This window comes from Pyrgilauda ruficollis, unplaced genomic scaffold, assembly GCF_017590135.1.
Source record: "Pyrgilauda ruficollis isolate IOZ18807 unplaced genomic scaffold, ASM1759013v1 scaffold1, whole genome shotgun sequence".
In the NCBI taxonomy this organism is placed as follows: domain Eukaryota; kingdom Metazoa; phylum Chordata; class Aves; order Passeriformes; family Passeridae; genus Pyrgilauda; species Pyrgilauda ruficollis.
Window position 1 is genome coordinate 7,498,376 of NW_024508100.1, and position 18,081 is coordinate 7,516,456.

General features: G+C 37.9%; 1 protein-coding gene across 3 annotated transcripts in view; it reads left to right on the top strand.

The window, feature by feature from the left end:
• Window positions 1-18,081, top strand: part of CUNH4orf50 (chromosome unknown C4orf50 homolog) — a 62,374-nt gene that overhangs the window by 3,223 nt on the left and 41,070 nt on the right. For all 3 annotated transcript variants that reach the window (XM_041464033.1, XM_041464113.1, XM_041464178.1), the window contains exons 3-9: window positions 1,264-1,402; window positions 2,921-3,628; window positions 7,999-8,113; window positions 8,867-8,991; window positions 9,357-11,573; window positions 12,309-12,410; window positions 14,161-14,307. In XM_041464033.1, coding sequence (XP_041319967.1) covers window positions 1,265-1,402; window positions 2,921-3,628; window positions 7,999-8,113; window positions 8,867-8,991; window positions 9,357-11,573; window positions 12,309-12,410; window positions 14,161-14,307 — 3,552 coding nt within the window. In that variant the 5' untranslated portion in view covers window position 1,264. The remainder of the gene's footprint in view (window positions 1-1,263; window positions 1,403-2,920; window positions 3,629-7,998; window positions 8,114-8,866; window positions 8,992-9,356; window positions 11,574-12,308; window positions 12,411-14,160; window positions 14,308-18,081) is intronic.

The following is an 18,081-nucleotide window of genomic DNA, read 5'->3' on the forward strand; positions in this document are numbered from 1 at the left end:
TTTAGAGTGTTGTAGAAGATTAATGTCTATTTTGTATAGCTGTCAGAATAGAAATGCAATAATAAATTTTTAAGAATTATTATATAAGTAAGATTTACAGCATGGTCTAACATATTGTTGCAAAAAATAACCAGGCAGTTTTCTCAGGACGTTTCATTCTTAAATATTCATATGATGCAAATTCTGTTTGGCAAGTATATTCCTTTCCTTTTAAAATAAGAGTTAATTTGGAATTTTGTGTTGTAAAAAAATTTTCTTTTTTCAGAAAGCTTAATCTAATTTAATGTGTCAATGCTAACCATTACATTAGATGAAGGTGCCATTAAGCATTAATTATACATTTGACTAGAATAATAAGGTTTTGATAGTCAGCAACAGCACTGTTCTAAAGAATGTAAAAGTTAAAAAGGATAGGAAATATAAATGGCCTTAAAACACTTATTTATATAATTTTTAATTATATAAATATAATATATATAATAAAGATATATTTTATTATATATATTAAAATATGTTATATTTATTTATTATATAATTAATAAATATATATTTTGAATTAATCAAGTAATTTTGTCAGAAATATTTTAATAATGGGCTTTTTTCACAATAATAATTAATCTTCTTTTAAAATATTTTCATACCATACTTTGTAATTTTATACTACCATTTGAATAGTAACAAGCAAAGCAAACCTGTGTTTTGTCAAAATCCATCTTTGTGGACAAAGTCAATACAATTATGCTCTGTAGGTTTAGCACCCACTGAAGGCATGTCACAAGTAAGATATTTTCACTTCAGCTCCTAAAACATAGGTTCTTGTAGGTTGCCCGTCATGTTAATTTTGATGGGAAGCATTTACTGTCATAAAAATTGAGTTTCACTGATTGTGAACCTGCCACAATCCTATCATCAGGTACATGCAGAGACTGAAGTGTTGTGGTTGTCTTTATGGTGAGTTGCTACATCATATAACATGCCAAACTCCATTGAACAAAAATCTGGTAAATGTGTTTGCTTGTGATATTATTAAGTCAGCAGAAAGGTGTTATCTTTAACAATTTTGACACACTCCAGCATAATGTGCAAACCCCAGTAGACTTGTTAAGAATTAAATGCTTGTTATATTAGTGATCAAAACTTTGTTACTATTTTATTTTTGGGGGGCAAATACAAAAATAAAGATAAATTGATGTGTTGCTTCTTACCGCTTATCCATCTGGAACTGTGCTGTGGTATCTACTGAGCAAAAATGTTCATTCACAGGATGAAAGAGCTGGAGCTGTCACACAAAACACTTCTTGTGATGATTGATCAACTTTGTGTGAAGCTGGACCAGGTTGAAAATGCCAATCTGCACGTTAAAGGGAAACTGCAAAGCCTTCAGGAGGACCTGATGCACTTGGTGAGGGGATATTGCTGCAAATGACCTATTTTATTTCCTCTTTGTGATAGTCATTTATAAGTCAAGTTCATCTCCAGTGACCTCTGCTTTTAAGCAATAAATGGTCCCAGCCTTTCTCTTTTGCTACAGCCAAAGAAATCAGAATAATGTTTTGGAGTTTTTTGGGTTTTTTTGCCTCCCAGCTTTCTATTTCTCTGTTGTTTCTGATGGCACTGCTGTTATTTCTCTCATTCAGGCCCTTGATTAAATTTATGCTCCCCCTTCTTACTTTCTCCCTAGAACCTGCTCAGTGCACTCCTTCTTAGGTCAGACTTTATCTTTCTAGCCCCATACAATAGGCATTTTTATCTAGTTTTCTCATTCGATGGATTCATGAAAATGGAGAAGGAATGAAAGGTTTTCAGGAGCAGCCTTCAGTGAAACAGTGTCTTTCAATTCTGTTTATCATAACATAAACATTTATGCAGCATTTTAGGTCAAAATTGAATACTCCAACAGGACACCAGTACTGTGTGGCAAGATTCACCAGAATGGGGAATAGTCTCTGCTTTTGTAATTAAAAGTGAAATGTATTTTTCAAGACTCAGGAAGCTTAGACATATATTCCCATCAAGAGTTAACAAAACAAAATATTAGCCTACATCTACCTGACTTTTCAGCCTAGTGTTCCTTCTGACCAGTCCTTGCCAGTGAATGCCTCAGACAGGAAAGTACTGATGATCAAAATGACTGATCTAAAGAAGTCCTTGAAAAAAACCAAAGTCATTCCTTCATGCCTCTGTGCCTTCAGTCTTGCTTCAAAGCTGCTGCAGTGTCCCTGTGATGCTGGTGGCTCTTGCTCTGCTCAAAGCAAGGGCAGTACAGGACTCATGAAAGCCTCTTCTGCCTTTCCCTGGCATCTTTCACCTCCAAGTCTCTGTGTTCAAGCACCCTGTAGTGCAAAGGAAAATACCAAAGTTTCTCAGTGTTTCAAAAGGCATCTGTTCCTTTCTCCTTTTTCAGCAGTCCCATAAGAGGAGCTGACAGATGACAGGTATAGTGAAGAGCAATGGGAAAAATCCTGGGCTCTGGAAAGTGTGTGTCCTGTTTTCTATAACAGAACCACAGCTCCCCTGCCTGTAACACCCCAGTGCTACAGTACTGTCAGTGTTAAGGATCTGTTACTGTATAAATCAGAGCTGGATATATGAATTACAGTTCTAAGGTTTATTTTGGTTTAATATGTACTTTAGAACATTCCAAAATGTGTTTAAAAGGTTCCTGTATGTCATGTAGTAGCAGATGTGGGTGAGTTTGTTTTATTTGGTTCCTACTGAGATGTTTGGTGATGACTGAAATGACAAAGCAGGTTATTTTTGCTCTAAATGCAGTATTTTACTGGCTTTAAAAAAATTCTACTTGTGTCATTCCTGAATTTTCAGAAAATAAGGGCAGAACTATCACTAAATTAAGAAAAGTTGTAAGGGAACAGGAGATTTGATATTAAGTTGTTAACTGTACATCTCACTGAAATGATAGGTTGAAAACCAAAAGAAGTCAGAGAAGAAGCACAAGGAAAAATTGCGTTGGCTTCAGGAGCAGCTGAAGACAAAAGAGGATGAAATAAAAAGCCAGTCAGAATATTTTGAGCACTACAAACAAAGGCAGAGACAACAGACAGCAGTACTGAGGAAAAGGGACTGTTACCTTCAGGGTGAGGTATCTAGGCTGGAAAAGCAAGTCCTAGATCTTAATGCCCATATTGCTCTTTTGACATCCAAGTTAGAAGAGGGAATGGTGCAGCACCTCCAGCAGAAGCTGAAGTCAGTGTGCAGTGGGATTCAGGGCTGTAAACACCCTGGCAGGGAAGAAATGGAATGGAAGAGTTATATTGAAAATGTGGAGCATGATGTGAAAAGCCACCTCAAGGCATTTCAGCAAAACCTGAAGTTCTTGAGGGAAAAAGAAGAGAACACTAGAAGAGAACAGGCAGACCTGCTGACCGAACTGCAGTGCTCTCAGGACACTGAAGACTTTCTCAGAACAAAATTGGAAGAATCTCACCATCATGTCTGTAGTTTAAAATTATCTGAAATCAAACTAAAGGAAAAAGTGGAAGAGCTTTTAGATGAAAACAGAACTTTAAATGATCAAGGTACTATGAAGTTGAAAAAGAAGAAAGAAAACTACTCAGAACTTACAAGATTGGTGGATGGGGACAACGGTATTGACCTGGTAAGTCAACTGGTAAGTAAAAATAATACAAAATGTAATTATTTTTATCTTTGTATCACCCTGGATTACACCTGTCATGAGAGGTACAGTCAAGATGCAAGTGTGAGGCTTTATCCTGCCTGATTTTTTTTATTATTGTTTATTCATTAGTACTTCCCAAAAGTACTAGAAAGTGTCTCTTTCACACCCAGCAGAATCAGTAGTTGGAGTTTCATTGCATCAGAGCTTTTGTTAGGTGCACGTTGAGAACACTCAACAAACCTTTTTTCCTTAACCTTTGAAGTGGTGTGCTCACAGCAAAAGGTCTCAATCTGAATGAGATTGGCACTAAAAGCAGAGCCCAGAACTTCTGAGACCTGCCTTGTGGACACCATTCAGTGGAGGAGGACACATATGGTTGGATGAATTTTTGCATGTTATTCATGCCCAAATGCTGGAGCAAAAAGCACTCTTGACAATAAATGTTGTCTCTGGGATTTTCTGGGTAATGGTAAACAAGGGAAGATGGAGGCAGCATTCATGACAAATGAGCTGAGATAGTCAATGGTTTTTGGCTCTGTAGCATTGTGATATGCCCTGAATACACTGAATAGGACTTGTTTGCCTCGAGCACTTCACTCCAGCACTGCATGGGAAAGCTCTGCTCATGCTGTAATATGGCATTCAGCTTCTGCCAATTCATTTTGCTGACAAGGAACAATTATTTTCACAGAGTGGACCTCAAACAAAGTTTTATTCTTCATGCACTGAGGTGCAGGGTATTTTTATTGAGACTTTATTTAATGTGAGATCAGCTGTGCCTCACACTCATTCAGATTGTGACCTAATATCCCAAGAACTCTCCTCGTTTTAACTGCAGTTAACCGAGAGGTAAAGGGCATGAACAAAACCCTTTCATATTAGAGGTCAGTCAGACTGTGAGTACTTCCAGAACTGGGAGAAGCTAGAGAGGATCTTGTACCCATAAAGTTAGAGGAAATATAGACTTTTTTTTTTTTTTTTAACCTGGTAGTGGAATGCACTTTTGCAGGCCTGGTGATTTTATCCCATCAGTGATTCTAGAGTCCCAAAGCAGTGAGCTGCAGGAGGTTGTCTCTGTGGAGAGTGGAGAGACCATCCTGCAGTAACCAGCAGCATGTGGGTGACCTCTGAGGAGAGCTCAGAAGCTGCACATCACCCCACATGTCTCTGGAGATGCTCCGAGGTGGCAGAAAGACCAACTGCTTACCGTGAGCCATTGCTATAATCACTTTAACTGGTGTATTCACTTCTCCTTGGGAATGAAGAATATGGTTTGAAAATATTTTAAGATACTTCTTGAGGGACTTGCACTGAGTTGTAAACAGGTATAACAAACAAATGCAATATAAGGGTACTGCACAGCTAAAGTCAAGAGGAGTGAGGGATTTCAGAGCCAGAGAAGAAGTAGTGAAGAATTACTATTGGTTTGATAAAATTGAGAAAAGGAGAAAAAAAAACCCCAGTTATTTAAAGATGGGAAAGCAAGATACACAACTGACTAATTGCCTGAGACCAATCCAGAAGTCTTCAAGAAAGAGAATTCTTTCTATTTTGTACTCTAATAAAAGCCTATTTTTTTTTTCTCTTCATGAAGTTTTCTAAATATTTCTTTTTGAAGTATTAATTTACATTGCTGGTGTCATAGGAGATCAGAGTCTCAGTTATCCAGTCTTTGGTATAAATGAGCAGGCTATAATTTGTGTTTACTTTGATGCAGAGTGGATAGTGTTCTTTAAATACTGTGTGTAGCATCAACAGCATTAAATCCTGTGCCTTTGCATTTCTGGTTGTCTCTTCTTCCTATTTTAGTACTGCAAGTACATTTGCATTTTTCTAGTAGAAAACGACTTGAAATAGCAGGGGAGAAAATGCAGTATCTATGATAAAAGGAGGAGGGAGACATCTGGTGTTTTTTCTGTAAAACTGAAAAGGGTTTTCCCCCTTATGTGGAGTTTTACCAGGGTGCATTAAAATAGAATTTGTCAGTATCATCACCTCGATCTTGTAGTATATAAGCCAAAATAGTTACAATAAAACTCCTATTTGATCTCATCATACTCCATCAACAGCTATAAAAATGAGAAACTGTGTGCAATACAAGATCCAATAGATGGGAAAGCAAGATACACAACTGACTAATTGCCTGAGACCAAGCCAGAAGTCTTCAAGAAACAGGATTCTTTCTATTTTGTACTCTGATAAAAGCCTATATTTTTTTCTCTACATGAAGTTTTCTAAATATTTGTTTTTGAAGTATTAATTTACATTGCTGGTGTCATAGGAGACCAGAGTCTCAGTTACCCAGTCTTTTGTATAAAGGAACAGGCCATAATTTGTGTTTACTTTGATGCAGAGTGGATAGTGTTCTTTAAATACTATGTGTAGCATCAACAGCATTAAATCCTGTGCCTTTGCATTTCTGGTTGTCTCTTCTTCCTATTTTGGTACTGCAAGTACATTTGCATTTTTCTAGTAGAAAATGACTTGAAATAGCAGGGGAGAAAATGCAGTATCTATGATAAAAGGAGGAGGGAGACATCTGGTGTTTTTTCTGTAAAACTGAAAAGGGTTTTCCCCCTTATGTGGAGTTTTACCAGGGTGCATTAAAATAGAATTTGTCAGTATCATCACCTCGATCTTGTAGTATATAAGCCAAAATAGTTACAATAAAACTCCTATTTGATCTCATCATACTCCATCAACAGCTATAAAAATGAGAAACTGTGTGCAATACAAGATCCAATTAGACTGAGCACCAAGAGGTGAGCTGCATCTCATGGTGGAGTGTAGTCTCCAAGTAAATCTTGGGGAAAACTTGAATTTCCAAACTCAGTATCAGCATCCTGTCTGCAATATTCCAGTTGCAGTATATGCCTGAATGAGAAATGAACATATACCAAATAAAGCAGCTTGTTACATGTGGCTGTGTGTTGACACAGTTTCTACATGTGAGCATTAGGGGGGGTCTGTTGAAGGTGAGGGAAAAGTATCAAAAACCCAAGCAATGCGTCTTTCTGCAGCTTCCACATGACAGCTGAGGTCTTGATTTCTCAGTGTGGTGTTCTGCCACCTGAGCTTTCTGTCTTATTCATCATTTTGTGCAACTTTCTTTTGACAGTACCCACATATAAATCAAGAGTTGATATGTATAACAAAATAAATGAAAAGGTGCAGGAAAGGAATGATTGAGTTTCAGGGAATTGGGATTAGTTTCAAACACATTGCCCAGAGAGGTTTTGGATGCCCTACCCCTGGCGGTGTTCAAGACCAGGCTGGATGGGGCCTGAGCAACCTGATCTGGTGGAAGGCGTCCCTGCTCATGGCAGGGGGGTTGAAACTAGATGTCCTTTAAGATACCTTTCAATCCAAACCATTCTATTAGTTGATACGACTGAGAAAATAAGGGAAGAAATCTTGGAAGTGCTGTGGTTTCCACTTAAATTGTGCCTCCCAGTCAAGATCTTTTAATAGAGCACAACAATGAGGCAGCTGACTTGGACTGAAATAAAAATTACTCTCACTGGTGGTCCTGTGGAAAATCAGCAGCCTTTTCTGACTCACTAGGAACTGAAGACTTGGAAGTCATTGCCTTTCCCATCCATATGTAATTTTAAAATTGCAGCTCAATGCAAAGGGACCAGATTTATTTTCTGCTGGCATTTGATGCAGAGCACTGCAGGAAGACAAAAGTGCCTGTGTTGGCTTGGTTTCTGTGCTGTAGCTGTTTTGGTTACTGTCTCAATGATGTGTTTTGTTGAGACAATCAAATCTGATTCTTCTGTTCACTGGAAATGAGCGCAGTGCATATGAAATGTGATCTGCCGTTATCATGCAATAGGGGTATCTGCTTTGCATCAGGAAGTGTCAAAATTTTCAAATTCAATCAGGGACTCGAGATAAATGTCAAGAACAGAATATGAAGTGTGCAATTAAATTATCAATGGAAAAACAAAACTTTGTTCGGAATGGTTATTCCACTTTGAGTTCTTCCAACTTAGGGACAATTGTAGCTGGGCATTGAACTATTATTCCCTACTTGATTGGACTTTCTTTTATCTTTGTTGATGACCATATAATTTAGTCACTGTTCCACCTGTGATCTGACATATTACATGCTTATGACTCTGATTTTCTTCCTTAATGCTTTGTAAAGTATGAAGGGAAAACTAGTTACAGCATTTACTGGAAAATGTTGAAATAAGAAAATTGTATGAAACAATAGCAGTTCTAACAAAATAATGGATCTTTTGAATATAAAATAGCAAAGGAAATTCATATGCCTGTTTTTCATATCACAAACACCATATATATGTATATAACCTGTGGGTTTTTTTCCTTTTCCTCCCCCTTTTCCCATTAAGAATGGAGAGCTAATTCAGGATGAAGTTCAGAATCTGAAATGGAGGGCAGTCTCAGATTCACTCAGAAGCAGAGCTACTCAAACTCCAGTTGTGCTGCTACATGATAAAGAGCCTGGTATGCAAAGAAATATGAATTTTTGCTTTCATTTCTATGCCATCAAAGTGAAGATGATTTTGTTCATGGGGTGTGTGTGACTTAAAAGGTGTAAACCCTTTGAAAATCCTCCTAATCTCTAAACTGTATCTGGGGAAGGTGAAATGATAACTGTTTGCTACTATTCAAATATGAGCTTTCACAAGAAATCCTAGAACTTTCAAGAAATTTCAGAGGTGAGAGGGTACATTGTATGTCCTGGATGAAGTATAGTATTTGGGAATGCCATGCAGCAGAGAGATTTGCTCTTCAGACCAAACAATGTCAAAACTCTTTTCTTGGCAGATTATATCAGGTAAATTCTTCCAACATAAATTAATGGGAATTTTATCGCAAATTTTAGTGTATGTAAATGCAGACCTGCACTGAGTAATTTTAACCTGTGAATTTAATCCCTAAGTTTTCACCTGCCCACTGCAATGAAATATATTTTCCATTTCTAAATGCTTTGGGAACTGGAAACTGTGAACCCCAAATACGCCTTGGTTTAGACCTCGATACTTATGGGGTTTTTATGAAGCTCATTTTCGTGTCTGCCATCATGCTTGTATCTGTATCAGTGGTGATGTATGCTGCGGGTAGAGAATGCAATTTTGAGCATACTCTCACTAAAATATTTTTCTATTCAGAACATGTGCTTGGATGGTTTTGGGTTTGCTTTTTGTGTAACTACCTAGGAGTGACATTACATTTGCCAGTGCTTTATCATAACAGAAACACCAGCCTGTAGTTGTGAGGGACCAAAGCAGATGGAGGAGCTACCAGAAGACCTTGTGCCAGTTTTGGAATGCAGTTCCAGTGCCTTTGTGAAAGTTGCTGCTCTAGCTGAGACTGACCAGGTGAGAAGAAAAGTTACTGCTGTTCTTGCTGTCTTTGTGCACAGGGAGCAAGTGAAATTGGAGAGAAAATGAAGCGTTGGTGTATTTAAAGGTGAATGTAAAACTAGCTTTAAATCATAGCTACTACAGATGCTTTACAAGCTGTACACATACAGGTGTGCACTAAGACAATGGTTGACTTACTCATACCTAATTTGTAACATTACTCTCATTGCAAGTCTTTAAATTATTTGAAAACACTTTGTATGGAAATATTTTTTTCTCATCTGTCTGTAATCGAGTGTTTTGTCAATGAAGGAAAAAACAAAATATGATTAGTATGTTACTTTGCATATATTTTTGAGTTTCTCATTTGTTATTGTCAGGTCACCCTTGGACCACAGAGGGCAAATACTCTGGAGGACACTTCCACTTTGCTCAGGTGTACCCCAAGTATTCATGCAGCAGGACTGCTTCCCCCTTGTTCTGAGAAGTTACCTGATGATGAGACAAGTAAGGAAACCGAAGATGAAGAAAACCTTTTTCTCTTGAAGGAACATGCTATAACTCCACCAGTGAAGACATTCCCTGCTTCTGTGGTGGAAATTTTAATGAGGAAGGAGCTCCAACTGACCTTGTTTGAGCCTGGAAGGTGTCACATAACAGCTTTCACCACTGAGAAGAAAGTGAGGAATTTGAGTTTCTGTGAGACAAATACTAATCTTTGGTCTGATGGCCTTTGCATTGTTGCAAAAGGAGGATTTTATGACAGAGCTACTGAACTTCATGGAACGTTGCCTTCCACTGTGGCTGAAATTTTCACATCTATACAGGAATGCAACATGGAAAACCATTGGGGAAACAAGCAAATCCTGCCAGGAAGTGTGAGTGAGAACAAATGTCTAGATAAAGATGTTGATGATGAAAAGTATCACCAAAAAATCTTCACAGGGAGAGCTGAAAGAGAAGAAATACAGAATGACAAAGCCCAACAACAACAGGTGACCTGTGGTCTTGAGGAAAGTTCTAAAATTTCCTACAAAACTGAATTATTCAGTCCTGGGAAGCAAGGAGTGGAAGCAAAAGAGAGTCTCCATAGCCCAGAGGGTCCACAGAGTTTATCTGTTGATTTTAAAGGCTTTAAAAAATGTTTCAAAGGGAGTTCTGAACGAATGAAGAAAGAAGAAAATATTTCAGAAAACCGCATCCCTGATGTGAATAGTGGATGTAATGGAGAAGACATAATTGAAATGGAAGGGAAAGGAAAGCAGGCTCAGAAACCAACTCACCAAACAAGACCCTCCAGCAATATTGGCCTGACAAAAAGGAAAGACCAGACCTTGAAACTATGTGAACCAAATAAGAATTTCTCATGTCAAAAAATAGCTGCTAAAAATGTGCAACATGAATGCTCTCAGAATTTTTTTTCATTGAATGAAGAGACATATCCACTAAACTTGCTGTTTTCTATGCAAGAGGGGCCTGTGTGCTTAAGCAAACTATTCCAGCCAGGGAACAGTTTTTGTAAGTGTTTCTGTCATCTGTCAACCTGGGAAGCTGGAAATGAATGTAATGTGAGAATATCTGGGCTGGAAAAGGCAGTGGCTGCATATTCTCAGAGGATATTTCTGCTGATGCAAGAGAATGAGAATTACTCCAAAAAAGTCTGTATTTTGCAACAGGAGAATGACAGATATGCTCAGATGATGTGTGCCCTTGAAGAGGAGATGGATGCATATTTTCAAAATGTTCTAGCAGCAGGTGAAGCTAATGTTCTTTCATTCCAAAACTTACTTAATGAGAAAGAAGTTGCTGGTGGATGTTATAATAACTTTACAGAAGAAAGTACCATGACCCCAGGAACATTTTTAGTTGCAACTTTTTCTAAGAATCTCTCATATGTTGAAGAGAAAAACAGGAATTCTGAAAAAGACTCATGGACAATTGCATCAAATAAACTTCATGGGAGCGTTCTATCCCTGAATAGAAGGAAAATTAGGTACTTCCAGCTGCTTTCTGACCTGAAAGAAGAAAGAAGCAGGTGCTTCAAAGAAATGGCTAAACTATTACAAGACAAGGAGAACTATGTAGCAAAATACAATGAATTAATGCAAGAGAGAAAGAGAAATTTACAAAGAATAGCTCTTTCAGAAGGTGAAAAAGAAACTTTGTTGGGACATTTGGCAGAGATAAAGTGTGAGCAAGACAAATACAGGACCTTAGTTTCAGAACTCCAAGACTGCAAAACTAGCTGTTATCAAACCATTTCTCACTTACAGGAGGAAAAATGTGTACTGCAAAGAGAGATAGACAGAATCAAGCAAGAAACTTCAGAACAGCTTGATCAATTTCGGAAAGCAAATGCAAACTTTATTTTAGAAAATAAAAATTTAAAAGAATTAATGTCTTCTTTGGGTTTCACCTATGAAGAACTGAGAAAAGAGAAAAGTATAGGAACAAAGAAAAATATAGTGAAACTAAAAGAAGAAAGTCAACAACCTGGTCTTAAGCCAAAGAAAGTTGAAACAGCATGTAGTGTAACACAAACTGAAGAACAGGGAGCTCTGGCTGTAGATCCTTCAGGTTATTCCCCTGGGAAAAAGGTAAATAATAGCAGTAAGGAATGTTATCAAGCAGGATCTGCTAAAGAAAGGGAGATACAAATGTCATTTGGAGGGCAAAGTTGAGTGATGGAGGAAACTTTAACCTCTTAACATGAGCTGAGGTGCTAAAGTTAACTTCGAAATAGGAGGCAAAATGCCAGAGAGGGTTTTTTTTTGAATGTTGTATTAGAGACTGTTAAAGTGATACAGCAAGCTACAAAGTTAAAAATAATACTCAAAAGACTGCACTGTTCAGGCTTTTAAAAAAATTATTTATGCTATTGCAAGAGTAAAAGCTTTAACAAGAAGCTTTTATTCTACTACAAGTTTTCCTAACAGAAGGAAACTTTTTATAATAGTGAAATTAGCATGTTTTGGTGACCATTTACTAATTTTTATTTTTATTTGATCTAATTTTTTATTGTTTTCATGTTTATGAAGCATATCTCTAAAGACAGGGTCTTTACTCTTGGAGGATTTCTTATCCATGTTTTTTCTCTGTAGTCATATATCTTACACCACAGTGAATTTCTGTGGAGATTACTATGTACTTATAAATGCAAAATTACTGCTTCACTTGAGAATAGTCAACAGGGAAATATTTATATGTAATGCCTTGATTTTATGCAACATTTTTGTAGTAGTTTAAGAGGAAACCATCTATTGTTCTATAAACAGCTGTGTGCCATTTGGTGAGAGGTGACAGGAGTCATCCTGTCTTTTTTTTCTATGCAGGGCAGCATGTTTGAAAGCTACAGTATGATGAAAGAGCAAGTTGGAAAGGTGGAAGAGAAACTAAAAATACAGCAAAAGGAATTAGAAAAATCAAAAAAAGAGGTAACCTTCTACCTCTTCTGAGGACCAAATTTGTTTTTTCTTGTGTTTTCTTACATGGCTGTCTTCTTTCTACCAGGCTCCAACACTTTCACAAAACAGGGAAGTCTCTGATCTGCAGAACCAAAATGTTCCTCTGATCTTTGAGTGATGAATGGCACAGTGACCCTTGGCTGGCCAGAACATCAAGTGCAGCTGCATTCCTGCAGCACACTGTGCCAGAGGCTGAGTGCCCTGACAAAGGCACACACAGCAACCTGCCCACTCTGGCCATCTCTGGGCAGCTGCTTCCCTCCACATCACTGGGAGTGAGGAGAAGGTGGTGGAAGCACTGAGGGTTACTGCAAACCTGAATTGAAAGCAGTTTTTGAGTGAGAAGCCAGATCACTGTCAGGGGTTTGCTGCATCCAGAGGCCTTGCCAGCCGTGCTGCCCCTTCTCTCCACAGCTGTGTAGCAAACACCAAGTCCAGCAACACCTGCTTGGAGACTTCTCTGTCTGTGTGAAGTAAATCTGCACTTTTGACACCATCCGAGGAAGCTTTCAGTGTTGTGCCTTTCTGAATGCAGTAGATATCCACATTCCTATTTTTTATTAATCAGTCTCCACTCCATGCACACCAAAGCAGAATGTAGTGTTTTTATGGCAGGTGTGTATTTATGGGGCTGTAACAGACATCACTCACATGCCCTGTGGACAAACCATTGGCAGCAGCAGGTGTGTTGAGTATGTAAAAGAAAAACAGCAATAGGGTTTTCGTGGTGGTTGTATGAAATTATTGTCCTTTGACAGCAGCTTTATAAGACTTCCCAGCTTTCAAGTAAGGCAACTGGAGTGAAGGGATTGATTTAGATGACTGTTGGATGGTTAGACAAGGACTTCTGACCTTATATTTTGAACATAAAGAGACAGTCTTATTTCTATTTCTTTTGTAAAATCTGATTAACTTGGGTCCTTCTAATCATTTTGTATGTCATAAGGAAGTCCTGTTTTAAAATACTTTTCTCAGTTTACTTAAAATAATGTGAAACCTTTGCTTCCAGATGGGAGAAAAAATGATATATCATAGAAAGGAAAGAGCTTGCTGTCAGGCAACCAGCTGAGCTATTGAGGGCTTCTTTGTGGTTTTTGGTTCAGGTTTGCTTGTGTTTTCAAAACTACAGTTAATGTGTATAAGTGGAATGAAGGCAGCCTGGAAAAAAATTAAAAGGTGAGCATACAGAGGGCTTCCCCCCCCCCCCCCCCCGCCCCTTTTTGCATTCTTTCTTTTTGACATTTTTGTTTTGATTCTCATACTGAATTAAACACTGCATTTTGTCAGCTGCTAAGGAGAAAATTAACTCTGTCCCAGTTAAAACCATGGCACACTCCTCAAGAAGACTTTTCCCCCCTGCCCAGCTAATAAAAAACTTGCTTTCACTTTGCTCTGAGGGCTTTCAAATATGTAATCTCTGAAATCATGTGTGCATACACCACTGCTTTTTTAAACTTTATTCAGAGTATTCATGGTACCTTTAAATAATATTTCTGGCATAGCTCTAGTGAGATAGTCTAGAGGGTATACTTCTAGATTGCATTAATATTTATGATAAGATTGTAGTGTATTGTATAACTTCATTTATTTTAATCAATTTATAACAATTCAAAAGCTATAATGTAGAAAGCAGCCTCAAATCCATGCATGTAAGCTGGTATTGAGAAAGGATACCACTGCTGGACTAATTATACTCAGCAATTTTTGTTCTTCCTGTTAGGCTCAGAAGTGGTACAGAGAGCTTGGTTTTGCTGAAACAAGATATGAAGAAACCAAAACTCGTTTGATGCAGGCTCTCTCGGAATTAGACCACCTTAAGCAAGAAGTTGGGGACAAAATGCAGGGAAAGCAGAACTGCAAATTAATGGTATGTATGTGAATGGCATGGAGAAAAGCACGGTCCTTGGGAGGAGGCTGCTGGCTGCAGAAACACTGGTATTGGGAATAGATTTTAAGCAATTTTAGTGGCCTCTCCAGCCACTGAAAACTTAAATGAGAGCAGATGTTATGCAAGGTAGACCATCTGTCTGCAGAATAGTCCAGATCTGGGCTCTGTATGGGCAATGTAAACACCTCACTTTTTTATTTAGGAGGGCTCTTGTTCTGCTCTCTTTAGCCAAAGTCATTTTCAGGTGGCCTAAATGAAAGGTCTTGGAGGAGTCTGCAGTGTTTTGCAGTATTTGGCCTTTTTGCCCTGATTTCAGGCCTTGTAGCCCTGATTGCTGGATTTGGGCAGGCAAAATGACACTGTGGACAGATGGTGTGGATTAAAGTCAAAGTCTTAAATGGAGGCATGTGGCCCAAATATGTGTCTCCAAAATCCAGGAAATCTTTCTATCTCACTGGAATGTGTTTATATCACAGAAATTCTGGTTTTGCTGTAAATTAAACTTTTTTTAATTTTCAGGTGGTTCTCTGTCTTGATACAGGTTTATATTTTCCACCAAAATAAAGTGTTTTATGGAAAGATGTTTAATTACTGAATAATCTTCTGGAAGCAGCTTTTACAATGACTTTTTAGCTAACCCTGTAATTATTTTTGCCATCCTTAACTGGTGAGCTGCAAAGAAGTAATATGCAATTTCTACTAGGTGGAAAAGCACATTTGTAGCAATCTACAAATATTTGTAAATTTCATTTTGAACAGGTTGGATAGATATGGCTTTAGAAAATAGAAACAAATTCTGGAAAATATGAGGATTCTGAGACAGTTCAGTTGCCTGAATGTCACTGTTTATCCTAGTTAAAGGCCTTAGGACATCCTGGCTGAAGGTGTACGTAGCCAGGGAGTCCTAGGCAGTTATTTCATGGCACTATGGGCTGGTGTTTATACAGCTGAATTCAGACTTTGAAATGAAAAATTTAAAAGACTTTTCATGTCATTCTGATGTATTGGCATGTAGCATCCTAATAGTATAGAATCTATTTCAAGCAAGAAGAAATGCCTAAAGTGTTTGAAAATAAAAATAAATGTGTCACCTGTTTTGTTTAAGCCATCAGATAAGATTTTGGGTGCATTTTTGGGAAACTGAGCTTTAATCCATTTTTTTAGGGACTGTCTGGGGCAATTAGTGTTTATTATGTTGGCCATTGAAGTAAGATGGTAATTATTCCTATGACTCACATGGGAATAAAATTCATCAACCTTGACAGAATATTTTTACACTGGAAGAAGTGCAGGTCAGCCTTTTGCTATAAAACCCTGCCACTTTTAAATCCCTCCAACAACTTATGTTTTCAAATTAGTGTTTATTGATCAGTAGGATAAATTTATGCAATACTGTGATGCTGTTTGGTTTAGGTCTGACTTAAGTGTCAAATTTTTGAATATGGGTGTCTCATTCCAGGGTCAAAGATGCCGTCCATGTACTTCACAGAACTAGGTTTATCCTTCAGTTGCAGAACTAATGGCAGAACTAATTATATGCATTACTCTAGTCCATTATGCTTTAACCAAATAATATTTATTTTGTTGGCACAATTTAGTGAGTAGTAGAATAGAAAATAAAGTAGATATATCTTAACAAAGGTCAACTTTATTTCAATAATTCACTTTTAAATAAACTTTTTATTATACACCGAGCTGTTGGTAGCAGGTTTGTGTGAGGCCTTAAAATATGAGATAAGTTTTTCTAGAGTAAATTTTAAAAAAGGCTTTTTGTAACAGAAAAGATCCTGATCTACTTTTTAGCATCATGTTACTCCTGAGGGCAGTTTTGTTGACTGGTGATCCAGTTTTTGTTTTCAGTTACTTTCCACCCTTGACCAAAACTCTTCCTCATTATTCAAGGTTACTAATAAACCCGTATACAGTCGATCACAGTAATTTATGCTTTTTCCTGTTCTAAACTTCATTTTTCTGGAACACCTCTTGCTGCGATGCTTGAAAGAAGTGAAGATGTGAGTACTCTGGGCCTAGAACACCAAGTGTTTGAAATATGTCATGTGTTGAGTGTTTAGAAAAAAAGTTTTAGAGCTTTTTGCATTTCTTATGTTCTCCAGGCCCTGCTGCCCAGGGATCCTAGTTGTCACCTGAGATTCCATAAGGCTGATATTATAATGATAGTATTCATTGCAAGTAAAAGAGAGCGAAGATAATATATTTGAAGCTTACTGCTAGGACTCTATTTCAGTGAAGTTGCTAACAGGTGAAATATGCTTTAGCCTAGCAGCATTTGGATGAGTTTTCTGGGATGTTGAGGTGGTGCTGTGGTTGAATTTAAGAGAAATATGGGGGTGAGCAGGAAGGGGGCAGGGTAATGTTTTCAGCTTTAAAAATTAATAGAAGAATTTTGTATGAAGTGCACATAATAAATGAGGCACCAGGCTACCCTAGTGAACTCCTGATGACTGTCTGCAAAAAAGGCCTGTAGCAAAAAAGGTCATATTCCTTCTCATTTTCTCACTGAGTTTTCAGACAAGCACAATTCACATAAGAAGAGGAATATACTGGTTTTCTTTTTAATGTTTAGCTACCAACTTCAAAAAGTAGTGGTCTTGCCAGGTTTTACAAGAATGCAGTGTGTTAAATGCTATGTTTTAGGCTTAGTTATCCTTTGGTTATTTCCCAGTCCCAGCTGCTGGGTCCTTCATCCTTCTGGAGCTTGACTACATAACCTAGAGTCACTGCAAACTGGGACATCTGAAGAGTGCTCATCAAAAATCTTGTATGCCCCATTTGTGTGTTGGAACTACAGGAAACTGCTGGTGGGTCAGCCAAACGCAAAAGAAGAGGGAACGTCTCTCTGTCTCTAGCCCTCACACAGTTGTTTTACTTCCCCACTTTTTTTTTCCATAAAGCATCTTCAGTTAAGGAGTGTTTCCCTTTTGGTTTTAACACACTTCATGTGGGAGAGAAGATAAGGGAAATACCATGTCATGGACTCATCCTCAGGCTTTTGTCCCTGCAGCCCTGGTCTCATCCATCGTGATGTGTCCAGCTGTTCCTATTGTTCTCCTGACACAAGAGGGAGCCAGAAAATTTGGTACAAAGCATCCAATGCTGTGCACAGAGGACTGGCTTCACGAGGAGGAGCACTGTGACAGTGACATATTTCTGGTTTAATCTGTGTTGCAGTGGTGGGCTGCAGGCACAGTAACGTGATCTATCAGCTCAGCGTGCTGTTCCCTATGGAATGGTGCCTTCAGGGTGTTGTAGTCAAAGGTGTCAAAGCCAGAAAGGCAGGGAAAAATTTACTGTTGTGTTGTGCATCAGGGCTGAGTATGAACTTCTCTCTCATTTGTATCAATGTTTGTAACTATTAAAATCAAACCATCATTCTGTTTTTTCAGAAAGTTATATGGTTTTACCACAGTATATCAGGGGTCTGACTATAATTTTTAGATTAATCTTTTAAACTTGCTTATATACTGGTACTTATATTATCAGAAATCTTGACCAGCTGTATGTATCAACTCAGTTTTTTGTTTGTTTGTTCGTTTGTTTTTAATATAATAGCATAAGTGTTTTTCAGGATACTTCCCTCTCCTTCAGATTTGCCTCATTCTAAATCTATATGTTTAATCAGGCAGTGCCACTTGTAGGAGCTGACCTTGTGATGCTGACCATCAATCTAAAGCTCTCACTAATCCTTTCAATCTAAGTGCATGAAATTGGGGAGAAAAGAAATTGAAGAAATTG